The 27,181-nt window shown below is 37.9% G+C and overlaps 1 protein-coding gene across 1 annotated transcript in view; it reads right to left on the bottom strand.

Annotated features, from left to right (window-relative positions):
* Positions 1–6,531: 6,531 nt before the first annotated feature.
* The window catches only part of LOC132402384 (lutropin-choriogonadotropic hormone receptor-like), a gene marked incomplete at its 5' end in the record, with an annotated part of 170,316 nt that continues 149,666 nt past the window's right edge, over positions 6,532–27,181 (bottom strand). The window contains 6 exons of the mRNA XM_059985241.1: positions 6,532–7,828; positions 9,614–9,808; positions 13,634–13,708; positions 13,837–13,905; positions 16,311–16,388; positions 23,047–23,118. Coding sequence (XP_059841224.1) covers positions 6,532–7,828; positions 9,614–9,808; positions 13,634–13,708; positions 13,837–13,905; positions 16,311–16,388; positions 23,047–23,118 — 1,786 coding nt within the window. The remainder of the gene's footprint in view (positions 7,829–9,613; positions 9,809–13,633; positions 13,709–13,836; positions 13,906–16,310; positions 16,389–23,046; positions 23,119–27,181) is intronic.

Consider the following 27,181-nt stretch of genomic DNA (forward strand, 5'->3'; position numbering starts at 1 on the left):
TTGCATGAGCTCTGTTAATCCTTCTAAGACAATTAATCCTTCTAGTTGTACATGGGAATGCCTGTGCTACTGGTTAAAACTTACACTGGAGGTTACATAGTGTACATCATGAAAGAAAAAGACCTCAAGATGAAGTCAAATAGAGTGCCATAACAGAACTCCTGATAATGATTATCAGAGTTGATAATGTCCTGGTCTCCTATAGAAGGGAACTTCTAATCTTTTATTCTCAGTTGCAGATGGTTAATATAGACGCCAGTCATTTCCTGATGGCATGGAAAACAGATTACACACTATATGTCCAGTTAAAAGCTAATCACCCAGTTTTCAATTTTTAGCATGTCTTTAATATATCGTGAGATTTATTTGAAGTTCAATATAAATATTCCCTGTGCAAGAAAGGATGTGAGGAAGTGGTGGTGGGTGGTGAGTGGGTTGGTGGTTGACTTGCTGGAGTGGCTTCCTTGAATGAACATCTATCGTACATAAGGCCCATGTATGAAGGTCTTCCTCCATGTTTGTCTAGGTTGCAAAAAATATTGATGCTCTTTTGGCCAGTATGTGAGGGTTACTTGAAGGGTTGTTAATTTTTGAATTTTCCTCCCTTGTGGGCTAAAATACATTCAGGACATTGACTGATAATTTTGTTCTCTTCGGAAATTGGATGGGATTAATTCATTTTGTAGTAACGTTACTTCAGTTTGACTTAAATTCAGAACTTCACTCTGGAATGTCATACAAGGATTACAACATTTTTGAGAATGGATACTATTTATATAAAATAGCAACATAGAAAATAGGTGCAGGAGTAGGCCATTTGGCCCTCGAGCCTGCACCGCCATTCAGTATGATCATGGCTGATCATCCAACTCAGAACCCTGTACCTGCTTTCTCTCCATACCCCATGATCCCTTTAGCCACAAGGGCCAGATCTAACTCCCTCTTAAATATAGCCAATGAACTGGCCTCAATTGTTTCCTGTGGCAGAGAATTCCACAGATTCACCACTCTCTGTGTGAAGAGGTTTCTCCTCATCTAAAAGGCTTCCCCTTTATCCTTAAACTGTGACCCTCGTTCTGGACTTCCCCAGAACAAAACCAAAATAATTTTGATTTCTAGTTTATTGCATAGTCTGCAAAGTTACTATTTTGGGACAAGACCATTTAGGTTTGAGATGAGATTATTTTACTTGGAGGATTGTTAGTTTTGGAATTTTCCTCCCTTGTAGGTTAAAAATGATCAGTTATTTAGTATATTCAAGACATCGATTGGGAATTGGATGGAAAAGTATATAAACTGCATACAGTATCTTTTGCATTGAATAGTGATATAGGGTAGATCCTGCACATGGAGTACAATGCAGTCCTGAATAAGACCATTAGACTGTAGGATATAGGACCAAAATTAGACTATTTGGCCCATCGAGTCTGCTCCACCATTTCATCATGACTGATCTAATTTTCCTCTCAGCCCCACTCCTGCCTTCTCCCTATATCCCTTCATGCCCTGACCAATCATGAATCTATCAACCTCTGCCTTAAATATACACAAAGACTTGCCCTCCATAGGTGCCTGTAGCAACTAATTCACCACCCTCTGGGTAAGGAAATTCCTCCTCATCTCTGTACGAAAAGGACAGCCCTCTATTCTGAGGCTATGTCCTCTGGTCTTAGATTCTCCCACTACAGGAAACATCCTCTTCATGTCCACTCCATTAAGGCCTTTCGTCATTTGAAATTTTAGCATTTCACAGGGATGTTGCCTATGGAAAATGAAGACCAGATCACAGATGGAAATGTTAACAGGAATAATCTGCATCTTAGTAAACATGAGTGAGATCTAAGAAGGGACATTGAAGAGGTTTAAATAAAGGAAAGAGAGATGAGGAAGTTTAGGGACCAAACTAAATATCAGTGCATGAAGCACAAAGTGGTTCCCAATGACTGGGCAAGATGTTGAAGAAATGAAAGGATTTGGTGTCTAAGAATGAAGCTGGACAGACAGATGAAAATGAAAACGCTTAAGTTTAAGGTTTTGTGGGACCAGGATCCAATATAGTTCAGTAAGAGTTATACTGATATTAGAATTTGAACAACTGACATCCAACAAAATCTTAGATGACTGGATGTTTAGAATTTTGAAGATGGTACATCAGTGGGGAGAGAATTGGAATAAGCAAATGTGATATGAGAAAGACTTAGGAACAGCTTTTCAATAAAAGGTGAATTGAGCAGGAAAAAAAAGTGAAAATATACAACCCCTATGACAGAGATGATAGCTCAGATGTTCAGTTCAGAGTTGAATACAACTTTCAGATTATGAACATTTTACTTCAGCCTAGAATTATTTGCACATATGTATTAGAAATTACATAATACAAAATGTAGATGTTGTGAAACTTCTGTGCGACTGCTTGTACTTGAGCAGATACATCCCAGGGTTTATATAGAAAGGTAGAGGAAAGGCTGCAGGCTTTTGAGGTTGTGGTAGAATGAAGCAGGCTATTAGAGTGGGACAACACAAGATAGGATGCATTTTGCAGTAGAATATAACTGCTGGATAGCAGAAGCTGCAAATGATACATTTGGGAGCTGTTGGAGTGGAAGATGAGGAACTAAAAGATTCAAGTATGCATCCAATTTGGAGTGGAAGTTGTTCGATCAAAATAATAAGAACAGATCATGTTCATTTGAGGAAATTTCTAAAGCTCTGATGAATAGGAATGAATGCTGATGTGAGTGCCTTCATCCACACAATGAACTTTGAAGGATTTGCTGGAGGCAGACATTAAAAAAAAGTAAAATTTCAACAATGGAAATTGCTTTAGTAGATGCTGATTGGCAAAAGATTGTGCTATTTCAAATTCAAAGTATCTAACATTGGGATTGAAAAACACGACTCACACATAATTGATTATAAAATGCAGTTTATATTCAAACACAGATAAAGGCATTCAATATAACACTGACATTACAAGGCATTCAGAATATTTACACAGATGTTCATTATCTTTCTTTTTAACTCTTGCACAATTTCTCATGTTGGTTTTCAGTTTAATTGCTTTCAAAATGCTTTCATTTACTGAAAGATAGTTCAACGGTAAGTTGAAAGTAATGATGCAGTTGCATGATTACAAATGTGATAGATGGGTAATAAATAGTCCAGTAAATTCACGGTCCTCTAAACAAAAGTGTCACAAGGACTTTGTCACTGCCATCATAATCATTAACACAACCAAATCATAACTATAACTCGTTCTGTTGATGCCATGAAGCTGATCAAGTCAGCACTCACTTTCAATAAATTCCTTGACCTTGTATGTGTTTAAGCAAAGTTAAAGTACAGCTTTGAATACATTGTCCATTCTGTGGAAAAGAAAACTCCTTTGGGCACCTGTAACACAACAAAATTGTTATCAACTCATTTACGGTGTTCTGATCTGTTAGTCTTTGTAAGAGGATGTTTCGAGGTTTCTGGGCAATTCATCAAGTTGCTTTTTTATATATTGCTTATCAAACCTTTGTACTTATCAGGGTAATGTAATGAAAAACATCAGGTGTCAATCAAAGTGAATGCTACTATGAGACTGGAAATTCTGTTCAAGAGAAGTTGCACAAAATGTTTGCTAATTATCACTACTCAGGAATCTAATGATTTAGATCCATTTCAGTTTTGACATTGATTAACTTAACTAATACAGCCCCTTTGTGGTCACCACCATTTATTCAGTATCATGAAAGTAGATTTAGAAATGATAAAGACAATTTTTCGGATAAATTTGTCCAAGTAGGACATGTAAAGCAATTGTAAAGTACGTAATCAAATAACAATGGATATTTGTGAACGATCTTGATTTTACCATAATTGAGTGTAACACAGCAAAGTTTAACTTTAGATCTATTTAAGTTACCTGATCATGTTCTTAGTATTTTCAAGAGTGCATTTGTTCTCCTAACATAAAGAGTATTCTTGATAAAATGTTAGTGGTCAAATTCCTGCAAGCTCACCAGTCCAAGTCACTAACGTTAGTATTTTTATTAGGGTAAGCAAGTTCTGTGAGCTACTTGTTGAAAGGGAATTATACAGATTAATCCGTATCCTGTTAAAAAAGATATAACAAACAGATATGTTTTCATCTCTGAGGCAGCTCCATGTTATTGCTGGAGCACTTAATAGAAGAGGATAAATGATATTCCTGCTTATGCACTTTATTCTTACACAAAGTACGGCTTTTAAGAATAATATTGATCTTTCTCATTGTTGGGTTTAAACAGTTTTATCTTTATGCTTTGAGTTATTCAGTATTAAATGTCAGAAAGAAATCTCAAGTGAGTACACCTCACAGTATACAATTGTTTTTGAAAGCATAGCCATTCTTTTGTAACCTGCTGAGGAAAGCCATTTATTTTTAACCGCAGAATACCTTCAAGAGCAGTAGGAAAGCTGGTGGACAGTAAGCATGACAACATCAGACCAGCTGCTAGAAATCTAACTGCCTCTTATTCACCTCGAGAGCCATTGCTTCAGACTGTACTGCAAATTATTTTTGGATAACTGCCCTGGTGACACACAACTAAATGAAACTAGGGAAATAAAAACATAACAGTGAGCTTTCCTCAGACAGATTCAACAAAATGGAAAGAGCACCATGGGCAATCCACTTCTCAGAGATAATTATCCATGAGCATAACCAGCCCTGAATCATAATCATGACAGGGAAGCTAGATAGTCAGCAAGATTAGCAAAATAGGTGTTAGCTACTTTTTTCTCTTTAAAGCTGGCATCATCCAGTCTAGTACAGACAGGTTATCAGATCTAAATCTTAGTTCAAGTAGATCAGGACATCTGTGGATTGTCTCCTTAGCAACTGAGCTTGCTGAGGACTTAACTTGATTCTTTGGGTAAAGAAAGTAGCTATGATGACTTGCTTCCCATTTGCTATCAGCAAATGAAGATGAAATCTGTTTTGATTATCTTTTTCTGGATAATTTCTTTCTTGTTTTCCTGGATAATTCACTTTTCAATGCAGAATTATTAACACTTCAAAAAGTGGAACTCAAAATAAAGGTTATTTCCAATAAATAGATTAAGATGCAGAAATAACCAGTTGATGTGAATGGGATTTGAAACTTTAAGACAGTTAGAGAAAGAGAAAGCTTAAGGAGGTAAAGAAATTTGAAATTCAAGGAAAACATGAGGTTGAGTAATGGTAACAGGATTAAATGGCCCACAGTGTGCAATATAAAATCTAATGCTCTTTAGTGGTCCTTTACAATAAGTAATAAATATTAAAAAGTAATAGAAGTGTAATATAGTGTTGGAATACTCAAGTATTTAACTGCTTCACACTGAGCCTCCGTAAAAAGGAATGGGTGCATGACTCAGATCTGTGACTTTGCACAACTTCTCCCATCTGCTGCACTGCTTTATAAACTCCCAAGTATAATATTTACACTGACGGTCTCAAAGACAATGTTGTTATTTATAATCAGCACAGGTAACCATGGTGTTAATGAAGTATCTCAATCAACAGAAATATAGTCAATTTGTGGGCAATCCATAAAAAGAACTCAATCTTTTCAACTATTAAGTCATGTGCTTTTGCAACAATATATAAAGCAAACCTTACTCTATAATTTAAATAAAAAACCTGCTGATGAAATTTGCATTTTTCTTCTATCTTATTTCTTTCTACTTCTGAATATAAACCAGATCACTGGAGTCTAACTACATTCTTTCAAGTTACTCTTGATTACAATCTTGTTATCTAAATTTATAAGATTAGAATCAAAAGCAAGCACCTTTCTGATAATTTTTCTTCCTCACCAGGAAGGTAACTAAAGCAAACGATAACACCCACATTCACTAATAATAGAAATTTTCACTGAGATTTATACAACAGAACTCAAAGTTGACTAGGTGATTACAAACTTCATTTTAAAACAAGGATCCTATATTCAGTATTGATTGATTATTATGTCATCAGTCATGAGAATATACTGCATTGCTTTATTGATTCCATTGCAGAAGAGATTTTTGAAGCAAGAGTTTGAAACGTTCAAACTCTGGAACTGATAAACCAGTTAATATTAAGGAGCATTTTTCAATGTATTCAGAGTACAATAACATCACAATCTTACATTAACACAGCATAAATAAAAATGAAATCTGGAAACTCTATCAGATTTCAAATTGAGAAAGTAACTCAAGTGTATTTATGACCCTTTTGCACAAAAGGGAATTTGTAGATTACTTGAATCAATTAGAAATCTCAAGACGATTGGGAGACATCAATTAGCTAATGCTAATTCCATATTGTACAACCACAGTTCATCCCTGTAGCTATAGCCACAAATAGTGGTGAATGCTCATTTGCAAGGATGTATTAAGCAAATTTTGTTATCTTGGTACATATGGTAAATATTAAAAATGATATGTTATCCTGAAGATAATGCTTCAGAAACTTATAGGCTAACAAAATGCATTCATATCAGGGAGGCACATTTTCCATTAAATAATTATGAGTTCTCCCTAATTTCTTGAGAACTGAGATTGAGCTTCATGCTGCTGTCGATTATTGGCTACCAGAAGCTCTGCGTAAGCCATTCCTTGACCAAACTGTGATGCAGTGGCCAAAGCACCATTTCTCACATTGGAATTGTGAATTGATGATGTTGTTTCTGTTTTGTAGAGCTGTGCTTTCATTTCACAGCAGCCAAACCTACTTAAAAGAATATAGAAATCTCGACGAAATGTTTTTGTGAAAATTGCATACAGGAAGGGATTGGCGCAAGAGTTGATTGGGTAGAACAGAACCAGGAGAATCTTGGAATTAGACACTGTGATAAAAGGAACTTTCAGAGCTGCTGAAATAGCAAAGAAAGATATAGGCGACATGCAAATGAAATCTGTAAAGATTAATACAGCCATGCGCTTGGCAATTTTTGTGTCACTATTTGTAGAAACAAAGTTGGGGTTTCGAACGGTTAAGTATATTCTAATGTAGCAAAAACAAATAACTAAAAATGCAGTAACATTTAAAATCAGAATGAAAATAATATAAGCTTGAGAGATTTGTGAATTGATGTCCATAGGGAGACAAATGCTAACCTTCCTATAATTACTGATTCCAATAAGAGGTAACACTGCAACGGTAAATGAAAACATCCAACCGCCAATCATAATCACAATAGCATGCCTCAAGTGGAGCTTCCTGTCCAACCGCATGGCATAAGTTATCGTGTGCCATCTTTCCAGGGTGATTGCAGTCAGTGTGTACACTGAGAGTTCACTGGCAAAGATAGTGAAGAACCCTGCAGATGCACATCCAGCACCAGTCTGCCAGTCTATAGCATAGTTGTAGTACTGACCTTTTGTTTTGATATCTACAGAAGCAATAAGCAACAAATAGAGACCCATGCAAAAGTCTGCAAAGGCCAGATTACACATAAGAAATCGTGGGACAGTAAGTTTATATCGACTTGTTAATAATACTATAAGAACAACAACATTCCCTACAATAGCAAGAATATTCATTAGCCATATCATGACCCTCAGAATGTCTTTCCCCACAATGTCTTCACATGGATTGAATTCATCCGCCTTGGGATAACAGATCACATCTACCACATTTGTGCAGAAACCATAGTCAAAAAAGGGTTCATCTTCATTTAGGTCAAACCATGCCTCATTTTCAAGAAAGGCATATTGTTGAGGCAATGATGAATTAATCTGCAAAGATTTCTTTGAATGCAAGGAGCTCATCTCCACTTCCCGTGGGGAGCTGATGTTGCTATAGAGCTTGTTACAAACTGCAGATGACTGTATTCTGGAAAAAAGAAAAGTTACCATTTTTACTACAATTCCAGTAAGCAATGAGTAATCTTGAATCAGTGACATTTAATAGACATAAATAAGAAGGATTATTTTAGTCAGGGTTCCTGCTGCGTTCTATATTTTAACCACCATCAGTGATAAAAGTTTCTTCTGAAATTTCTGTTGGTATCTATTTCAGGGTCTTCTTTCAATCTCCTACACTGTTGAAATGATTTTCTTTGCATCATCTCTATCAACTCTTACATTATTTTTCAATTCTTCGAACAAGTCACTTCCACACTCCTTTCCAGAGAAAATATTCAATACTTTTGACAGGAAAAACTAAGATGTTAAAGTTTGTTATATTTGTAAATCTTATTTTCAACTTCTCATATGCTTCAGCATCCTTTATATGATATGGGAACCAGAGTAATCACAGCTTCTTGTAGGTGGGGTTTAAACAAGATTCTGTACAGGTTCAAAATGACAGTTGCTCTTCAATTCCATCTCCTAGAAATGAAACATGTTGCTGTATATGCCATGTTTATGGTATTATTAACCTCTATCACCATTTTAATAGGTTGAAATGCTGATATGCCCAGATTCTCCTTTAGCTCTTTCTCAATCACATTCCAAATTTCAGAGTATGTGGCCACTTTGATCCACTTCTCACTGGCACACAATGAAATCCCTTTCACAATTATACATTGTTCAGCAAGTTTAAGCCTTCTTGTAATTTATTGCACCTTTTCTCAGTATTTTCTTCTATTACCCCCGAAAGTTCAAATCAAGGGATTGGACATGCTAGAGGCAGGAAACATGTTCCCGATGTTGGGGGAGTCCAGAACCAAAGGTCACAGTTTAAGAATAAGGGGTAGGCCATTTAGAACAGAGTTGAGGAAAAACTTTTTCACCTGGAGAGCTGTGGATCTATGGAATGCTCTGCCTCAGAAGGCAGTGGAGGCCAATTCTCTGGATGCTTTCAAGAAAGAGTTAGATAGAGCTCTTAAAGATAGCGGAGCCAAGGGATATGGGAAGAAGGCAGGAACGGGGTACTGATTGTGGATGATCAGCCATGATCACGTTGAATGGTGGTGCTGGCTCGAAGGGCCGAATGGCCTACTCCTGCACCTATTGTCTATTGTCTAAATCAATAATGAAAAGGATAAAGCTGCACACTGATGCCTTTACCAGAATCATAAACTTTAACTTCTACGCTATTGCCAATTTTGTGACCAGTTTGCTGGTCCATTGTCTAACTCTCCACAGATCTGCTGTTTACATTGTGACCTTAAGTTGCGTGCCGTATAACAGCACATTGAATTCCTTTTATAAAGCCCAAATAAGTCAGATTTCACATGTTGCCCTGTCGTCCGATAATTGAGCTGAATAAATGGGGCGAGAGAGAAGGTGACAATTAAAAAAAAAGGTGCAAAACAATTACTTTTCACTAACTTAGAAATAATCCATCATCATTGATTATTCTGTTTATTTAAAGATTTAAGTGCATTCAGTTTCCTTACTGTTTCCATATTTATGTTTTATATTTAAGCGCATGTATGCAAAGAGTTCCCAAATGATTAAATACCAAATTAAAGTTAAGCATTTAATCATTCAAGGTAATAAAAAGAGCGTTCAGAAATTAAGGCAATATTTTTGGAATATTATCCTCCAACAGCCGCTGACTAATACACAGTGTGTTCCAACAGCTTCTGTATAAATTTACAGTTTCTCAATAGCCTGCTCACTCTTTCATTAACATTAACTCTACATGTGCAAGAGAATAAGCAATACTCACTCTTTTTGTTTCTTAGCATTTTCATTTTCAAAAGCACAGCAGTGGCTTGGGTACGTCATGCTTGCTTCTCTTAGTTTCACAAAGTTATCCAGAGGTGGCAATTTTTTTAAGTTGGAAGTTGCCTGAGCTATGAGCTTCTTAACAGACTTCAAGCCATGAACTGGAAGCATACCAATGCTCGTTCTTGAAATATCCCTGTTAAAACAAAAATGCTACTGATTTGTGCATCATCCTTATTTCTGTTAAACCATGATGTATATCATGTTGCTGATGACATAAAATATTGTCATTGTGAACCTGGCTATTATAGCCATTATTTAGATACTGTAAGTATTAGTTTGGCTAGGAGTTTATAAGCCCTCACGAATCTTCAATCCATCTCCAAATGGATACCAACCCAGATTTCAGAGATACAAATTATGTGGTTAATTTGCATAGCAATCCAAAAATTTATCTGCAGGGAAGTAAAGAAACCTCTTACAGATACTTCAAAAGATCCTACAAAGAAGGAACCAGGTGTATTATTTATATAAATTTATTAAAAACAGATTTGGTTAATACCACATCCCCTTTAATTGGTGCCTTGTTGAATTTCTTTGCATGGTTTCAAAAAAGAACGCATGGGATATCCAAAACTTGCACTCTCCACCTCTGACACCTTGATTGCTGGTAGCTTGCCACTGAATAATAATGAGATATGACCAGAAGAAAAATGTAGGCTTCTTCTTCAGCTTTTCTGTTTTGCCATTCAGACATTCAATTGATTGAAAACTACAGCCCCAAACTGCAAGATGGCTTGAAAAGTTCTCTCTCCTTATAAGATTTCTATAACTTTGACTGAACCTCTGCTTATATTAATATGGAAAGCTGTAAATAGTAATCCAATTCCTTTCACTTCATGCTTCTTATTTATCATTAATTTCCCGTGTGTTAAAATTTCTTTTAACATTTTAGCTGAAAGTAGTCTAATGGTTGTAATTGTCAAATAATTAACTAATATTTTATAATTCTTGTTCAATTTTAATGGCAATCATTTTTAACACATAGTCTGAAGAATAAGGATCAAACAGGAAATATACATAACTAAGAAATTTAATTTGAGACACAGAGAGATCAACTCAGACACCAGTATTTCAAATTCTGCAGATTAATTTAGGAGTGGAATCATAGGCCCTGAGACACCAGCTGTGTCTCACTTGGCGAAAGTGAAGCTCACTTGGTGATTTCTCGGAGTGTGAGACTGCACATGAGTTTTGCTGCAGGTGTCACACAAGGGCATTCTATACAAGAAAGCTACATAAAATGAAACGCTTGGTGTCTTGTTAGCCCTGCTAAAAGCTTGTATGCAATTTAAAACAGGGAAGAGTGAGTTATGATTAACCTTGAAAAGAGAATTCTGGAGAGCCTGAAGTTGTCCTCTCCAGTAATGAAATAGTGGACTATTTCAAGAACATGCTTATGGATCTGCCATAATTGAGTATTCAATGCAGAAGTCTCAGTTACTATAGCAGCAACATGCAGACAATACCCAGAATGCCGCTGTAAAGCAATTGCTGCCTTCATGCTTTGGATGTGAGGATGTTCAAACAATACTGCATATAGGATTCTGGCCTTAGAGAGATTATTTTGGCCATTTAGACATCAATGTAAGAAATGGCAGTTGGCCTTTTGGGCATAAATATGCCATACCCTGTCAGGATGACAGGATTGATGTACCCTCAAATGTCACTTCATTGGACTCTTGTTGTCATCTGTCAGTCAGCTAGTCCATTTTGCTGCTACTCATTGCATCGTGGTGCAGTCTGAAGCTCCATTCGCAACAGCTCAAGGTTAAGTTGCTATTCTACCTGAGCGGAATGGAGCCATATCAAAGTGTCAGGACCTGGGCACAAGTATGAAGAATGAGCTGATGTTTGGTCATTGCTGGCGTGGCCAAGTCAAAGGGACAGGGTCCAGGTCCAAATGAGGAACAAGCCTATGTTTGGCCAATATCAGCGCCAAGCCAGATTACAAAGGCCGTGGTGGTGGGGCTGGAGGCACGGGACAGGCTGGTGTTCAGTGAGGTTTACTCATTTCAACAGTGAGCTGAGGCTGTGGTCTGCAAATAATTGGCTCCTGGACTGGCTGCAGCAATAAACTGGCTTTGTGGCTGTGAACTTTAGTTCTAAGAGACATTTGTTTACATTTTGTCTGCATGATATGTTCTAGTTTCATACATTGGGTGTTTCATGCTCCTTTTTAAAGGGTTTTGTTGGGTTTCTTTGTTTTGTGGCTGCCTGCAAAAATACGAATCTCAAGGTTGTATATAGTATACATACTTTGAACTTTGAGGTCTTTCCCAGTGAAATTCAGCAGTGACTTCCATCGACTGTACTGCAACTTCTAAGGCATTAGCACTTGAAGAACAAAATTGGGAATGATTTGATGGTTATAAGCGTTATGCAATATTTATATATAAATTTTGATTTGGTATATTTATTTTGTGCTGCTTTATGTTTACATTGTGGCCAAGTGCAAGCTTTGATGGTCAGCTACAGAGAAGAGGTAAAATGGAAAATCATGGCTGCACTAACTAATACTGCTTACAGACAACCTGACCTAAAAGGACTGCCTCAGCTACTTAATTGCTTTCCCTTTCTTCTCCTCTTCCCCCTGTTGCTCATGATCCTGATGAGTTAGAGCCCCCTGCAATTTGTAATACATCTCAAAGTTGTTTGCACCAGCTGCAAGAAGCAGAGAGTCAACTGTGCACCTTAATCAGACAGAAACCCACAATACTCATGAAGTATCTGTCTCTCAATGCAGTTCAGGTTGGAGCATCACTGTCATCGAAATGCATTACTTTTTTCAGTTCTCTTCTCTTGTTCAGCAGTTTGTCTCTTATCATATACACTTTACTTTTTCTCCCATTCTAAAGGGATAGATCTCCAAATGAACTATATTTCTGACTCCATTGGTGTGAAGAGAAACCTCTAGTTGGGCCAAAATCTGAAAACATTTACTATGTCTTGTAGGTTCTGGCAAAATGACAAAATATAGGGCATATTAATTACTTGTGGAATGGTCTCAACAGTGAGAAAAAAATCAAGAGAGATTTGCAAGTCGTAGGTGTTGCTTTTCCATTGCACTAGCTAGCACCACACTGGCATTGCGTACTGGTTGACATCATGTCTGCACACTTCTGGCACCAAGCACCCTCACTAAATGTCAGCCAGGTACTTTTTGATAACTCAACCATCATGCCAATTAAAAAAAAACAGAACTTGGGAAAACTTAATGTCTTTACACTCAGGATCAAAAGGTTGCCTCAAACACTTATTAGGAGAACATTGACAGGAATGGATTCATTCAAACTGAATGGTCTTAAGACTAGAATGGAAAGTTGTGGAAGAAATGCTACTTTTTTGAGGAATATTCAAAGATTATTGTAAAATATCATTAAAATATTGTTTCATTCATATCATTCATATTAACAAAATGCTATCAAAACTAATTTTCTATAAATTAATCTCTCTTTTGATACTTGAAATTATTGTTGAGTGAAATAAGTTTTCTAACCATGTCCAACTGCAGTCTTTCAAGTGCAAGTTCAAGTTTATTGTTATTCAACTGTATAGATGTATACCGCCAAACTAAACAATGTTTTGTGGTGCATAACACTGCACATATAACTCACATTTAACACATAAAGTAATAGTACCACAAATAAATTAATAAATAATAAAATATATCCCAAAAGACTAACATTTAGCAGAGGGTGCATTTATAACACAAATTAAAAAATTAACAGTATAATGCATCTGATGCTTTCTATGTGGTGAGATCTGGGTGGTGGTTGGGAGTTCAGTAGTCTCACAGACAGGCTGAAGAAGCTGTTTCTCATCCTAGCAGTCTTTGTCCGAATGCTATGGTACTTCCTGCCTGCGTAGCAGTCGAAGAGATTGCTGGACCGATCCTTGACAATGCTTAATGTTATTGTTGCATAGTATATTGAAATGGTTACAGTGGCATTTCACTTACAGAACAGTTGGACCTGTTGCCCCCATGAAAACATCATCGTGTAATTTCTGTAGATTTTGATTACCTGCCAGACTGCTGCAAGAGAAAGCAGAAATCATTAAAGCCATCATCAATAGGATGCACAAGTGTTGTGTGTTTACACAGTAACACAAAGTCTACAGATAACAACATGGCAAGTAGAGAATACCAAATTTTCAACTTACAGCTGATCTAAATCTGTTCCATTGAATGCATGACTCTGTACTTCTGTGAGGTCATTGTTAATCAGCTTTCTGTGTTTGACAAGGGGAAAGAGCAAAGAAAAAAAATAAATCTGTTTATTCTCACTGCTATATGCTTTGGTATCGATATTATACAATTTAAAATATGACATATGGTTTATTTTGTAGCGCAGGTAAAGAAATAAGTGACATTCTATTTAAGCAGTATTTATATTTACAACATTGAACATAAGTAAACTTTGCTTTTTTAAGTAAAGTCCTGATGCATATTTCTGGCACCACGGTAGTATAGCGGTTAGCTCAAAGCTATTATAGCTCAGGTGTTTCGGAGTTCAATTCCGGCGCCATCTGTCAGGAGTTTACCCTGTGATGGTGTGTGTTTCCTGCAGGTACTCTTGTTTCCTTCCACAGTTCAAAGAACTACTGGTTAGTAGGTTAATTGGTCATTGTAAATTATTGTATGATTAGGCTAGATTTAAATATGTGGATTGCTGTGGAGTGCAGTTCATTGGACTGATAGGAGGGGCTGTTCTGCATTGTATCTCCGAATAAAATAAAAAACAGAAAGAAGATATCATACTGCTATAATGGAAGCTCCTAAGAGTATAAGGGAATATCACTGAGAGAAAAGGTGCAAGTGCTCAAAATCTGAAATGTCTTAAACTTCCCAAAATGCTCAATTACCTACTGTAAAAACAAAGAGACTATCAGAAAACAAGTGCAAAGATTACATTTCGCATTTCCCTCTCCCCCTCCTACTTTCAAATCTCTTACTATCTTTCCTTTCAGTTAGTCCTTATGTAGGGTCTCGGCCCAAAACACTGACAGCTCTTCTCCCTATAGATGCTGTCTGGCCTGCTGCGTTCCACCAGCAATTTGTGTGTGTTGCTTGAATTTCCAGCATCTGCAGATTTCCTCATGTTTGCAAAGACAACATACCACTTTTTTCCCCAAATTATGTTATTTTAAAATTTCTTCCTCAAAAAAGTACCTATTTTGCATGACTTTATTACTACTTGGTAATTTTCTTGAATGATGGGAAGCTCCATGTGCAAAAAGTGATAAAGTATCACTCTGACAATTAATCACTCTGATTATTTAGTAATCTAACATGCATTACCAGAGATGAAATAAATGGAAAATACATTAATCTCCATTAAATCAATAGTTATCTCTTTGAGATCCCAGGGGTTAAATCACTAGGTTCAATGGAAAGGAGTATTGGTTGAGTTTCACGTCGAAAATAGCAATGGTTTTATGAATGGGTCTAATAACAAAGATTAATTTTGATATCTAAATGACAGTGATTCAAAATCCACAAAACTGCAGATGCTAGAAATCTGAGATAAAACAGAAAATGCTGGAAGCATTCAGCAGGTCAAGTAGTACACGGTAAAAGAGAATCTCAGTTTCAGTTTCAGATTAATGACTTTCAGTGGAAGAAGACTTCAAATTTGGCATTCCTGAAATTTTGCATCGACTTCAATAATAACTGATACTTAACAGATGCTGCCTAATATGCTGCATGTTTCCAACATTTCCTGTTTTTTTATTTGTTGATAATATTTGGATTGACTATGATTCAATAGTCACACCAGCAACAACTATTAACGTTGTGAAATAGTGAATCATTGAGAATTTCCATTTGATCTTCAGAACTCTACCAGATGTTATTTTCTTTGGGAGTGTTTTTTTATATATGTTGTGTTCATGATTTCATTATCTGTGCCTTCTGTCACAGTACTTGACTCCAATTTTGCCTTATGTATTGTCATGCAGAGCAGGGTATTTTCATTGTCTGTCTTCTGGTAGAGATCTATGTTCTCTGCATAAGATTGTCCCTGTAGATTATTTCCTTAATTTCTGAAAATTTAGGGGAGCAAATTTTCATATGTGACTACAGTTATGAAACTGAGTAACAGTAGTGTCAGGTGCAATCAGGTAAGGAAGTTTGTGCCTGCTGCAACTTCAGTCTCAAACCTGCTTGTAAATTTCCCAGGAAACAGTACTGCTTGTGCACCCAGTTATGGTGGTATTTAATGGGTCATATATACACACAATGGAAAGATGTAATTATATGAGTGATAAAAGCATATGTGGTAGGTAGTAGCTGATAGTATTCAGTAAAGAATTGGTTCATGTTGTAAAACACAGGTATCCCCTTCATTACTCACCAGCTATACAATAGTTGCTCACATATTACATTTCAAAACAGTGCACGCAAAACTGTTGCAGCAAAGGCTTCCAGGAAAGACCAGAGGTGTGCGTATATACACAGTTTATTATTTCATAATTTTAAAAAGGATAGAATTGTTTTGGGAATTCAGATAAAAGAAATACACATTCCTATATCTGAATCTCTTTCAAATACATATTAGCTTCACATAGATTTCTGACACTTTCCCTGTGTAGTCCAGATGGAAAGTGACTGATCTTATAAGAAGATGTGTACTTACATACTTAATGTCCCAGAGCTTAATCCCTGGAAAGCGTTGGATGGAATGATGTGCATGTTTATATTGTCTCGGAATTCACTGAAAGAAACAGATAGTGCTTGAAATTACTTTTCTGAAAGAAACACGTATGTATATTTATAAAGTCCTGTTTATTTTCTCCAGTCACCCTAGACAGCAGATTCTATCATAGTGAGTGTAACATCTAAACTGTGAACTTACTATATTACTCCCAGAAACAACAATATGATTATGAGATTTGTTAATTCTGATTGAGGGATAAACACTTCCTGGATGATAGACAAGCCCACTGCCATAAGTTTTTTAACATTCATGGTAGGGTTTTGGTTTATTGACACTTTCAACAGTCTGACTTTCCTCAGTATTTTTCTGGAGTGCCAGCTGAAGACTTTGTACAAATGAATGGGTCTTAAACAAGAACCTTCTGAGTTAAAACTAAGTGTTATTGGTGGCTAAGCCCTTATTTATCCTGTTGTAGAACATAGATTTTAATTTGATGCAATCTATATCTCTGTTAAAATTAGGCTTCCAATTTTATCTGTATAAGAATAATTGATTAATGAGCAATTCAAGTGAACTAAAAGCTTATGTAATTGTATTTAATACATCTTTTTTCACAACATCACAGTTATCTCCTCTAGTTCTAACACTAATGCTTGATCGGTACTTCTGAGTGCAAACACTACGCAATGCATGTTAATCAAATTAAATGACATAATTTCTAAGAGGTCTATTTTTGCACATAGCTCATGTGTTACATGGAGAGCTAAGTGTGAAAACCTGTTTTACTTTGAATAAACATAAAATGAAGTTGCCATTGCAAATGTAGAATAAAAGCAGAACTCTATGAAGTAGTCAATGTTTAGAGAGGAAAAATTAACCTCTTGACAACCTTAACAATGAGATCAAATTGTGCACAAAATATGGTTTTTAAAAAAGGCACATTTTTCATTGCAAATGATGTCCAGAAGATAAAAGTTCATTTTTTTCTTATCTCTGAGAACAATGAATGATTATGAATGAACATCTCTCAAAGAGATAGAGTCTATTGCAACAAGAATTGAGTGTACCAGCTATGTTTTCTGATTATCTCCAATAGTCCATGTAGCAAAGGCAGCAGTTCTGTGAAAATATGTTAACCAACAACAAATCTTTACCTCTGACAATTTATGGCACAGTAGGTAGAGGACAGATCTTCACAACCCTTGATATTATCAATGATACCGAATGAAAAATACTCACCATGTACTGTTCATTTGGGGGTAGCATTTTCCAAGCACTACCCATGTGCCCATGAGCTATCTAGTTAATATCTCAGTGACTAGAATGACAGGGGCAACACAGGAAGAATCTTAGATGATTCTGGAAAAGTAGTACAGTGTAAGAAGGGCAGATTCTTTTCTGTGCAGCCTCAGAAGTCTACATTACCATTAGATTGGAAGGACATCCTTCTAGGGCAAACAAACTTGATAGTGTTGAAAGAAGTCCTTCCAAATAGCCAACCTGAGCTACCAATATTCTGCAATATTTCAAATGACTTAGGACTATGAACAGTTTCTGTCAACATTAAGAATAATACTTCTTGAAGTGTTGCTGCACATAATAGAGAAGGACAGGAAAAACATAAGTTGTGTCCTGAGGGATAAAGCTATTTGTACAGTGTGTCATGTTGCTGGTGATGCAGCAAAGCCATTGCTTCAGCCCTATGATGCCCTATAATTTTATGGCAACTTGGTAAAGAAATGGAATCGTCTCAGTCATTGATTTTGAATCTAAGTCTGGTTCCAAGATAAAACAATGTTATAATTAACTGACCAAAAAATGAAAAGATGTTGTCTACAAAGTGAAGAAGTTTTACAAGTACCTGCTTAGTCAGAACTTCACAAATTAAAAAAATCTCCAAAACTCTGTGGTGGACATTTTCTAGTGAATCCACCTTAGATGCTCAGCACTCAACATGTACATAGAATTAGTTAACAATGTCTGTATAGTACTGTATTTGCTCATCTCTGAGAAGAGATGCTAACATATAGTTCATGTGTTCCCTCCTTCCCTCTGGCATCAGGTTTATGAATGGACAAAGAACAGACCTATGAACACTTTTTCTTTGATCTCTTTTTACACTACTTCATTAATTTAATTTACTTTTTATATTTACATATATTTCTTACTGTAATTTATATTTTTTATGTATTGAACTGTACTGTTTCCACAAACCAACAAATTTCATAACATATGCCATGGTATTAGACCTGATTCTAGTTTTGATTTTGAAGCACTAGAATCAGAATACTGCCACTCTGAGGTGCCTGTCAGTTGAAGGCATCAATAATGTTGGTGGAGTATATGGATCACAAATTGACCTCCACGATCAGACATAGCTCCACTCTTTTGAACATGACATACTATTACCATATTACAGAATATGGCACAATTAAAGCAACTCAGAAGCAACACATGAGTGCACCAGTTGCCCCTCTCAGCCTGTGGCCCTGCATAAGCAAATTGTTGTTGAGGTAGACATCCCACCTCTCCCGGAAGTTCCGGGAGTCACCCGCAAATTGATAGCAGCTCCCTGATGCAAATTATATACAATATCCTGGAAACTGATTTTTTTGAGAGTAAGCGAGTGAGCGAGGGAGTGGGGGTATCAGGAGGAGGAGAGGGGAGGGGAGAGAGAGAGGGAGAGAGAGAGAGAGCGACAGATCAAAAATAATGACAGTGTTGCTCACTGCACTGTTTGCAACGGTGGTTTTTCTATTGCCCATGGTGGGTTAAAATGCAAATGGCATGTTAAGGTGAATTTAACAGGTGTCATTCATTCATTGGCATAGTTAACATTATTTAAACGTTCGTTTCAGCCTGCTCCTGCCCCACCGAACTTGTGTCTGCCTACCTGGACTCCAGTTTATCCCCCATAGTTCAGTTTCTCCTCACCTACATCCAGGATACATCCCATGCCCTTCACCTCTTCAATAACTTCCAATTCCCCTTCATTTTTACCATGGATGTTCAATCCATATACACCTCCAACCCAGATCAAGAAGGCCTCAAAGCCCTCCGCTACTTTTTGGATAACAGACCCCACCAGTTCCCCAGCACCACCACACTCCTCCGGTTGACGGAGCTTGTTCTAACTCTCAATAACTTCTCCTTTGGTTCTTCCCACTTTCTCCAGATCAAGGGCGTAACCATGGGCACTCGCATGGGCCCCAGCTATGCCTGCCTCTTTGTGGATTATGTGGAACAGTCTATGCTCCAAATCTATACTGGCACCACTCCCCAACTTTTCCTCAGCTACATTGACAACTACATTGGTGCTGCTTCCTTTACCCATGCTGAGCTCGTCGATTTCATCAACTTTGCCTCTAACTTTCACCCAGCCCTTAAATTCACTTGGTCCATCTCGGACACTTCTCTCCCCTTTCTTGATCTCTCGGTCTCCATCTCTGGAGACAGACTATTCACTGACATCTTCTACAAACCCACTCACTCCCATAACTATCTCGATGTGGTGAACTACATATACCTGTCTGGACATGTCCCCCTGCTGACTGCTCCTGTGGCTCCTCCCACAGATCCCGGTATAAAGGCGATTGAGGCCTGAGCCCGGCCTCTCAGTCTCCAGGATGTAGTATGGTGGTCAACCACTGCTTGTTCCTTCTTCCAGTCAATAAAAGCCGATATCTTGCCTTTACGTCTCAGAGAGAGTTATTAGCTTTTATTGACTGGAAGAAGGAACAATTAGTGGTTGACCACCATACTACATCCTGGAGACTGAGAGGCCGGGCTCAGGCCTCAATCGCCTTTATACCGAGGTCTTGGGGGTCCAAATCCAATCTTTCCGGACGTAAAACGCTTTCCATGTTTTAAAACATCCCCCCCGCTGACTGCTCCTGTGGCTCCTCCCACAGACCCCTGTATAAAGGTGATTGAGGCCTGAGCCCGGCCTCTCAGTCTCCAGGATGTAGTATGGTGGTCAACCACTGCTTGTTCCTTCTTCCAGTCAATAAAAGCCAATATCTCACCTTTACGTCTCAGAGAGAGTTATTGATGGTGCATCACTTGACTATAACTCTTCCCAACCTGGCCAATGCAAAAATGCCATTCCCTATTCCCAGTTCCTCCGTCTCCGCCGCATCTGCTCCCAGGATGAGGCTTTCCATTCCAGGACTTCTCAAATGTCCTCTTTCTTTCAGGATCGTGGTTTCCCTTCTGGCATCATCAAAGATGCCCTCACCCACATCTCCTCCACTTCCCGCACTTCAGCCCTCACCCCATCTTCCTGTCACCAGAACAGGGACAGGGTTCCCCTTGTCCTCACCTACTAGCCCACCAGCCTCCGGATCCAACATATTATCCTCCGCAACTTCCGCCACCTTCAACAGGACCCCACCAGTGAGCACATCTTTCCCTCCCTCCCCCTCTCAGCTTTTCACAGGGATCATTCCCTCCGTGACTACCTGGTCCATACATCCCTCCCCACAGAACTCCCACCTGGCGCTTATCCATGCAAGTGCAAATGCTACAGCTGTCCCCACACCTTCCCCCTTACCACCATTCCGGGTCCCAGACAGTCCTTCCAGGTGAGGCAACACTTCACCTGCGAGTCTGCTGGAGTTGTCTATTGCATCCGGTGCTCTCAGTGCGGCCTCCTCTACATCGGCGAGACCTGACGCAGATTGGGGGACCGCTTCGTCGAGCACCTACGTTCCATCCGTCACAATCGATAGGACCTCCTAGTTGCCACCCACTTCAACTCTACCTCTCATTCCCATTTGAATATGTCCATACATGGCCTCTACTGCCATGATGAGGCCAAACTCAGGTTGGAGGAGCAACATCTCATATACCATCTGGGTAGCCTCCAGCCTGGTGGTATGAACATTGAATTCTCCAATTTCCGGTAATTCCCTCCCCCTCCCCCTTCCCCTTTCCCAGGTCCCTCGCTGCCTCTCTCCCCTTTCAACTTTCTGCTTCTTTATCTCTACAGTTCTTTCATGCTTATCCCCTCCCCCTCCCCCCTTTATCTTTCCTCTGAATGGTTTTCCACCTGGCACCCCAGGCCCTACCCCCTCCCCTATCTCTATTACTGGGCTTCAGTCCTCTCTTCCTCCCCATTCCTGATGAAGGGTCTCGGCCCGAAACGTTGGCTACTCCTTTCTCACGGATGCTGCCTGACCTGCTGAGTTCTTCCAGCGTTGTGTTCATATTCTTTGATCCACAGCTTCTGCAGTTGTATTTTTGTGTTTTAATGTTATTTAAACTAGCTGCTAAGGAGCTACTCCACTGCCGACATCCCACCTCTCCCGCAAATTGATGGTGCTGCCTCCCTGAAATAAGTTTTTGCAAGGTGGGATGTCTGCTGAGGACACATGGATTTTTCAGAACCATTTACAATAATCTTAGTCATGGTAAATAGATTTGTTTCCAAAGATAAAATTGACTTTTGCTACACAAAGGTCTGTTCATAATTAACAGGAGAAATAGATTCAATCACATGATCTCAGCTTCATGCCATCAAACATCAAGCTCAATGGTGGAAAGAATAATTCAGTCTGAGAAAGGTAGACTGAGAAAAATGAAAAGAAATGAACAGGAGCCAAAAATGGCTCATTTCTTACTCAACTATCAGAATACACTACACACAATGATAGCAACTGCTAGTTACTGACATGTTTGAATCTATTTTGATTTCACCAAGACAAAACAAATTGCTAATGTGTCTTCAAACCAGGTAAAACAGAAGGAGCAATAAGACTGAAATATTTTAAAGGAAGGGAATTATACGGCACTTTTGAAAGGTCACACCTGGAGTACTGTTTGCATGTTTGGTATCACCATCTAAAGTATACGCAACAGTATACCTGCAGCAGTTTAACAGAATGAGAAGTAATTTATTTGAGACATAGAAGATTTTGAAAGGTGATAAAAGATTAGGTTGTGTTGCTCAACTTTAATTGGACTCAGATTTTGGTTTCTTGAGACAGGGAAATCTAGTCACAGGTAGGTCAGCAGCCATTGAACTTACAATAACGTAGAGAAATTGTTTTTAGTTTTATTAGAGTTTTGTAAATCTATAGAACACTCTAGTCAAGGGAGTTATGGATGCCCAGGAAAAGAGTTGATTCAAGAGTGAGACTGATAGATTCCTCAAAGACGTGGGGATCAGGTGGAAAAGTGGATAAGCTAGCACATCAGCCATGATCTTATCGAAAAGCAGAAGGGCTCAAGAGGTTTTAGAGTTCCACACCAACATTTTTTTTAATGTTTTCAACTTCTTAATATCAATGGTGTGAGTTCAGAATAATTAGTATGAATGTAAGCTATGTTTCAAATGTTTAGTTTCTTATTTTATTAATTATTTTCACCGTTATCTATTTTATTGCTTGCTGTGATTATAGAGTTGGTTACAGATGAAACGAGGCTGCCTTTTTTAACATTACTGCTTCAGCCAACATTATAGCTTTCTCTATACATTTGTTCAAATTCACAATGGCAGTTATTTACAAAGAATGTCATTAAAAATAGTTTCTTAAAAGGTGGTGATATGATCTAGAATCCACACTTCTGAGGCTGAGGGTTAACTACAGATCACAATTAATGTTTATTCAATCAATATCAGTAAGGGAGAGAAAAAATAGAAAATAAAAGATTAATTGAAAGGACACTAATTTATTATGTTTTCCAGAAGGTTATAGACTGCCAAAAAACTTACAGAAGGATAAAGTCTTCAGATTGTATGTTTTTGATATCAGGGAAATACCTAATTCCAGTGTTGGTGATGGTCCTGTGGAAATAAAAGAATATATAAGAAACATGGTTGATAAGGATGCATCACAAATTGCAAATTAATAGGTTTTAGTGCTTCCAAAACTTTTATTCATGCTTGAGCATCACATATGTTTTCTGAATTATTTGACTAATCAACATGCAAAACCCTTAATTATCTTGGAATCCAGTGGGTTACCCTTGCACTTCATGCTCTGCCTTTCATATCTGGCAACTTCACCCTAGATTTTTAACAACAAGGTATTGATTGTCACTGTTAATGGTCTGTAAGATGGAATCATTTAGGCTTTTCCTTCTTTGAGTAACTACGTGAAAGATTTATAACCGGCAATGCATAAAAACCTACCTAATCATACTTACATCCTTGAAACACCTACATAGGGAAATTTGTGGGAAATGACCCTGGTATGTCCTGCTTCATTGCCCATAAGAAATTCAGCCTGCAACAATCTCATACGCAGGGACAATTCCAGTAAAAGCAATGCTCCAATGCTTGATTCAGAACTCCATAAGCTTATCTATGTCATCAATCAATTCATAATGCACTGAAGCACAAAGTATGTCACTATTTCATTATTTATTAATGGTTTCATTATTTAACTCATGAGAAACTGAGACTGGGTTGAGAAGTCAGCACTATTGTTCCACAGCAAATGGCTATTCCAGATCTATGAAGTTATGGTGTTTACGAAGATTACTATCCAGGCTGTAACATAAAATCCATGGCTTTGAGGAACTTCAAGGGCCTCATTCTATCAAAGTACAGGTGATCAGTGACAGCAAGCAGGATCATGCTGAGACAACAGCTCTAGCGTTTATTTTACAATGTGCCTGGCAGGAGATGGGAAACTGCAGATGACCTCTTCCTTGACACATCTTCAACAGACCCAGATACTTGATGATAACATATAGCATGCATGCCAGTAATGATATTATTTAGAATTATGCAGGAATTTTGAAACAGTGGTTTAGTATTTCCTAGCCTCAGCAATCACTGAAACAAAGTGTATCCAACTCATTTGTGAGGTTGGTGTGAAGAATCATTATTTGACAACTGTATGCCAGATGATAAGTCTGTAACACAGCCATTCCATTTTCTTGGTCTTAGAGTACAAAGAAATCCCATCATAAGTTATAAATTATGCATTGATTGTAATTGAACTCCTCACTAGAGAATGTAAAGTTCTACTAAAAACACAATTTGGTATATTTCTCATAATCGGGTCACTACCACAACATGTTTGGTTGTTTGACCTGTTACAGTTTCTTGAGTTTCTGAACTTCATCTCCACTATTCCCAGTGTCTTTATCTTTCCTCCTAGCAACTCCCAGCCACATCCAATTCCCAGACTCATTAGCTTCTGGAGCACACCCCACAACTGTGTTTGTTGCTTTGCAGGACTGAAGAGATGGGCGTCGGAAGTGCTTGACAAACTTCATTGAACTATATCTTTTAAAAATGGACAAGAATTGTTTTAAGCTGCTCTGCACTTAACCACAGCGCCACAAAAAAAGCTGACTCACTGACAAGTTCTCATTAAATAAAAATACATGTTACTTTGCTGTAATTAGTCTGAACTCGCTGTAACTTAGATATAATGTTTTGAAATTTATTCTGCATTTAAATAAAGCAATAGGAATGTGAATGAGATGTGGATACATTTCTGATGGTGGCCAATGCTTTGAACAAGAAAAAAAGGAAGACACAAAGATTGAAAAACTCAAGCAAGCTTTCCTTAGTAAAATTGGGTAGAAACTAATTGTGCTCAGCACTTAAGATTTTAGGCCAGGGATTTTGTTCTTTTTAATGATTAGGTTATGTAAAATGGGTAGCATAACATTCTTCCAACAAATCTATCAAGCTGATTAGTAACTATAATATTTCAGTGGCAGATAGTGACTAATTCTCATTAACATGCAAATTTTATGAGTAACAACTGTAATAATAAAATATAAATGCAGTGTACAACTTAATCTACTGAATATATTAAGATGCCATTGAAGAAAAATATAACCTGAATAGCTAACACTAATTGTTATAATATGTTTAGGAATATACCTAGTAATTACTGCAATAAAAATGTAATTAATACCTTCATCCATCTAATATCAAATATGTAAATATGTCTTATAGAAATCTATTTATTATCTCTTGATCTTCAAAGATATATAACATTTTATGGGTTATTGCTGATTAATGAATGTATTTAGTTCACAGTCTGATTTATATTCCCTGCAAATCTGATAGGATTCATGATTCATTTCTACAGCGGATGCAATCTAACTGGCTCTCCACTCAGCCTTGGATCATTGGACAATAGTAATAACTTTGTCAGGCTGCTGTGTAATGGCTACAGCTCAGCGTTTAACACAAGCTCTAATCAACAAGCTCCAAAACCTGAGCCTCTGTAGCTCCCTCTGCAACTGGATTCTTGGCTTCCTCACAGTCTGTGCAGATCGGAAATACATCTTGACCTGGCTGGCAATCAAGGATGCATGCTTAACACACTGCTCTACTCTCTCTACACCCACAACTATGTGGCTAGGTACAGTTCAAATGCCATTTATAAATTTGCCAATGACACAACTATTTTTGCCAGAGTTTCAGATGGCAACGTGGAGGCATACAGGAGCAAGCTAGATCAGCAGTTTGAGTGGTGTCGCAACAAAAATCTTGCACTTAGCATCAGTACGACCAAGGAATTGATTGTGGACTTCAGGAAAGGGAAGTTGGGGGAACACACACCAGTCCTCATCAAGGGATCAGAAGTGGAACGGGTAAGCAGTTTCAAGTTCCTGAGTGTCAATACCTCTGAGGAACAGTCCTCAGCCTAACATTGATGCAATTACAACAGAAGCACAACAGTGGCTACATTTCATTAGGTTTTTGAGGAGAATTGGTATGTCATTAAAGGCACTGGCAAATTTCCACAGAAGTACTGATGCACCATCAATAACTCTCTGAGACGTGAGGCGAGATAACGGTTTTTAATGACTGGAAGAAAGAACAAGCAGCAATTGACCACCATGCTACATCCTGGAGACTGAGGACAGGGCTCAGGCCTCAATTGCCTTTATACCAGTGTCTGTGGGAGGAGCCACGGTCAGTGGGAGGAGCCACATGAGCAGTCAGCCGGGGGGCGTGTCCAGACAGGTATATGTAGTTCACCACAAATACCATAGAGAGTGTTCTAACTTGTTGCATTGCCATCTGGTATGGAGGAACCTCTGCACAAGATAGGATAAAGCTGCAGAAAGTTGTAAACTCAGCCAGCTCCATCATGGGCACTAGCCTCTCCAGCATTCAGGACACCATCAGAACAGCAACATCCATCATTGACGACATCCAAGGCAAGCCCTCTTCTCATTGCTACCATCAAGGAGGAGGTACAGGAGCCTGAAGACACACATTCGACATTTCAGGAACAGCTTCTTCACCTCCGCTATGATTTCTGAACAGACAATGAACCTATAAACACTACTTTAGTATTTTCCCCTTTCCTTTAGCATTAATTATTTAATTTTCTTATTTTATATATTCTTATTGTAATTTATTTTTATTATTACATATTGCAATGTACTGCTTTCACAAAACAACAGACTTCATGACATGCCAGTGATGGTAAACCTGATTCTGATTCTGAAATGCCATGTTTGGCCAGTTCCATAAAGCTCACTTTGATACATTTTGTTCAAAATTTATATTGTACTCTTTTGAGACTGAATCTAATGATCTAATTTGTCTTTACTTATGGCAAAAATACTTCAAGGTCTCAGAATAACAAGGAATAACCAAACATTATACCTTACTGTGTTATTGCATTCTGTTTGATGGTGCTTTGTCATTTCACCTTTGGTTAAAAGTAGAGTGAGTCTAGATGGAATACCACTTCACAAACTTTGCTTGTCTGCTAAAATACATTCTTAAAGTTTAGGACTGGAAAATAAGAAAGGTTCCCACAAGTCTACTGATTTTATATTGTCATATCTCTAATATTGGAGATATAGATGGCAAGATGTTGGGGGTCGAGGTGAGACTTATATAGTCATTTGTGGGAGGC

This window comes from Hypanus sabinus, chromosome 12 (assembly GCF_030144855.1).
Source record: "Hypanus sabinus isolate sHypSab1 chromosome 12, sHypSab1.hap1, whole genome shotgun sequence".
NCBI classification, from domain to species: Eukaryota; Metazoa; Chordata; class Chondrichthyes; order Myliobatiformes; family Dasyatidae; genus Hypanus; species Hypanus sabinus.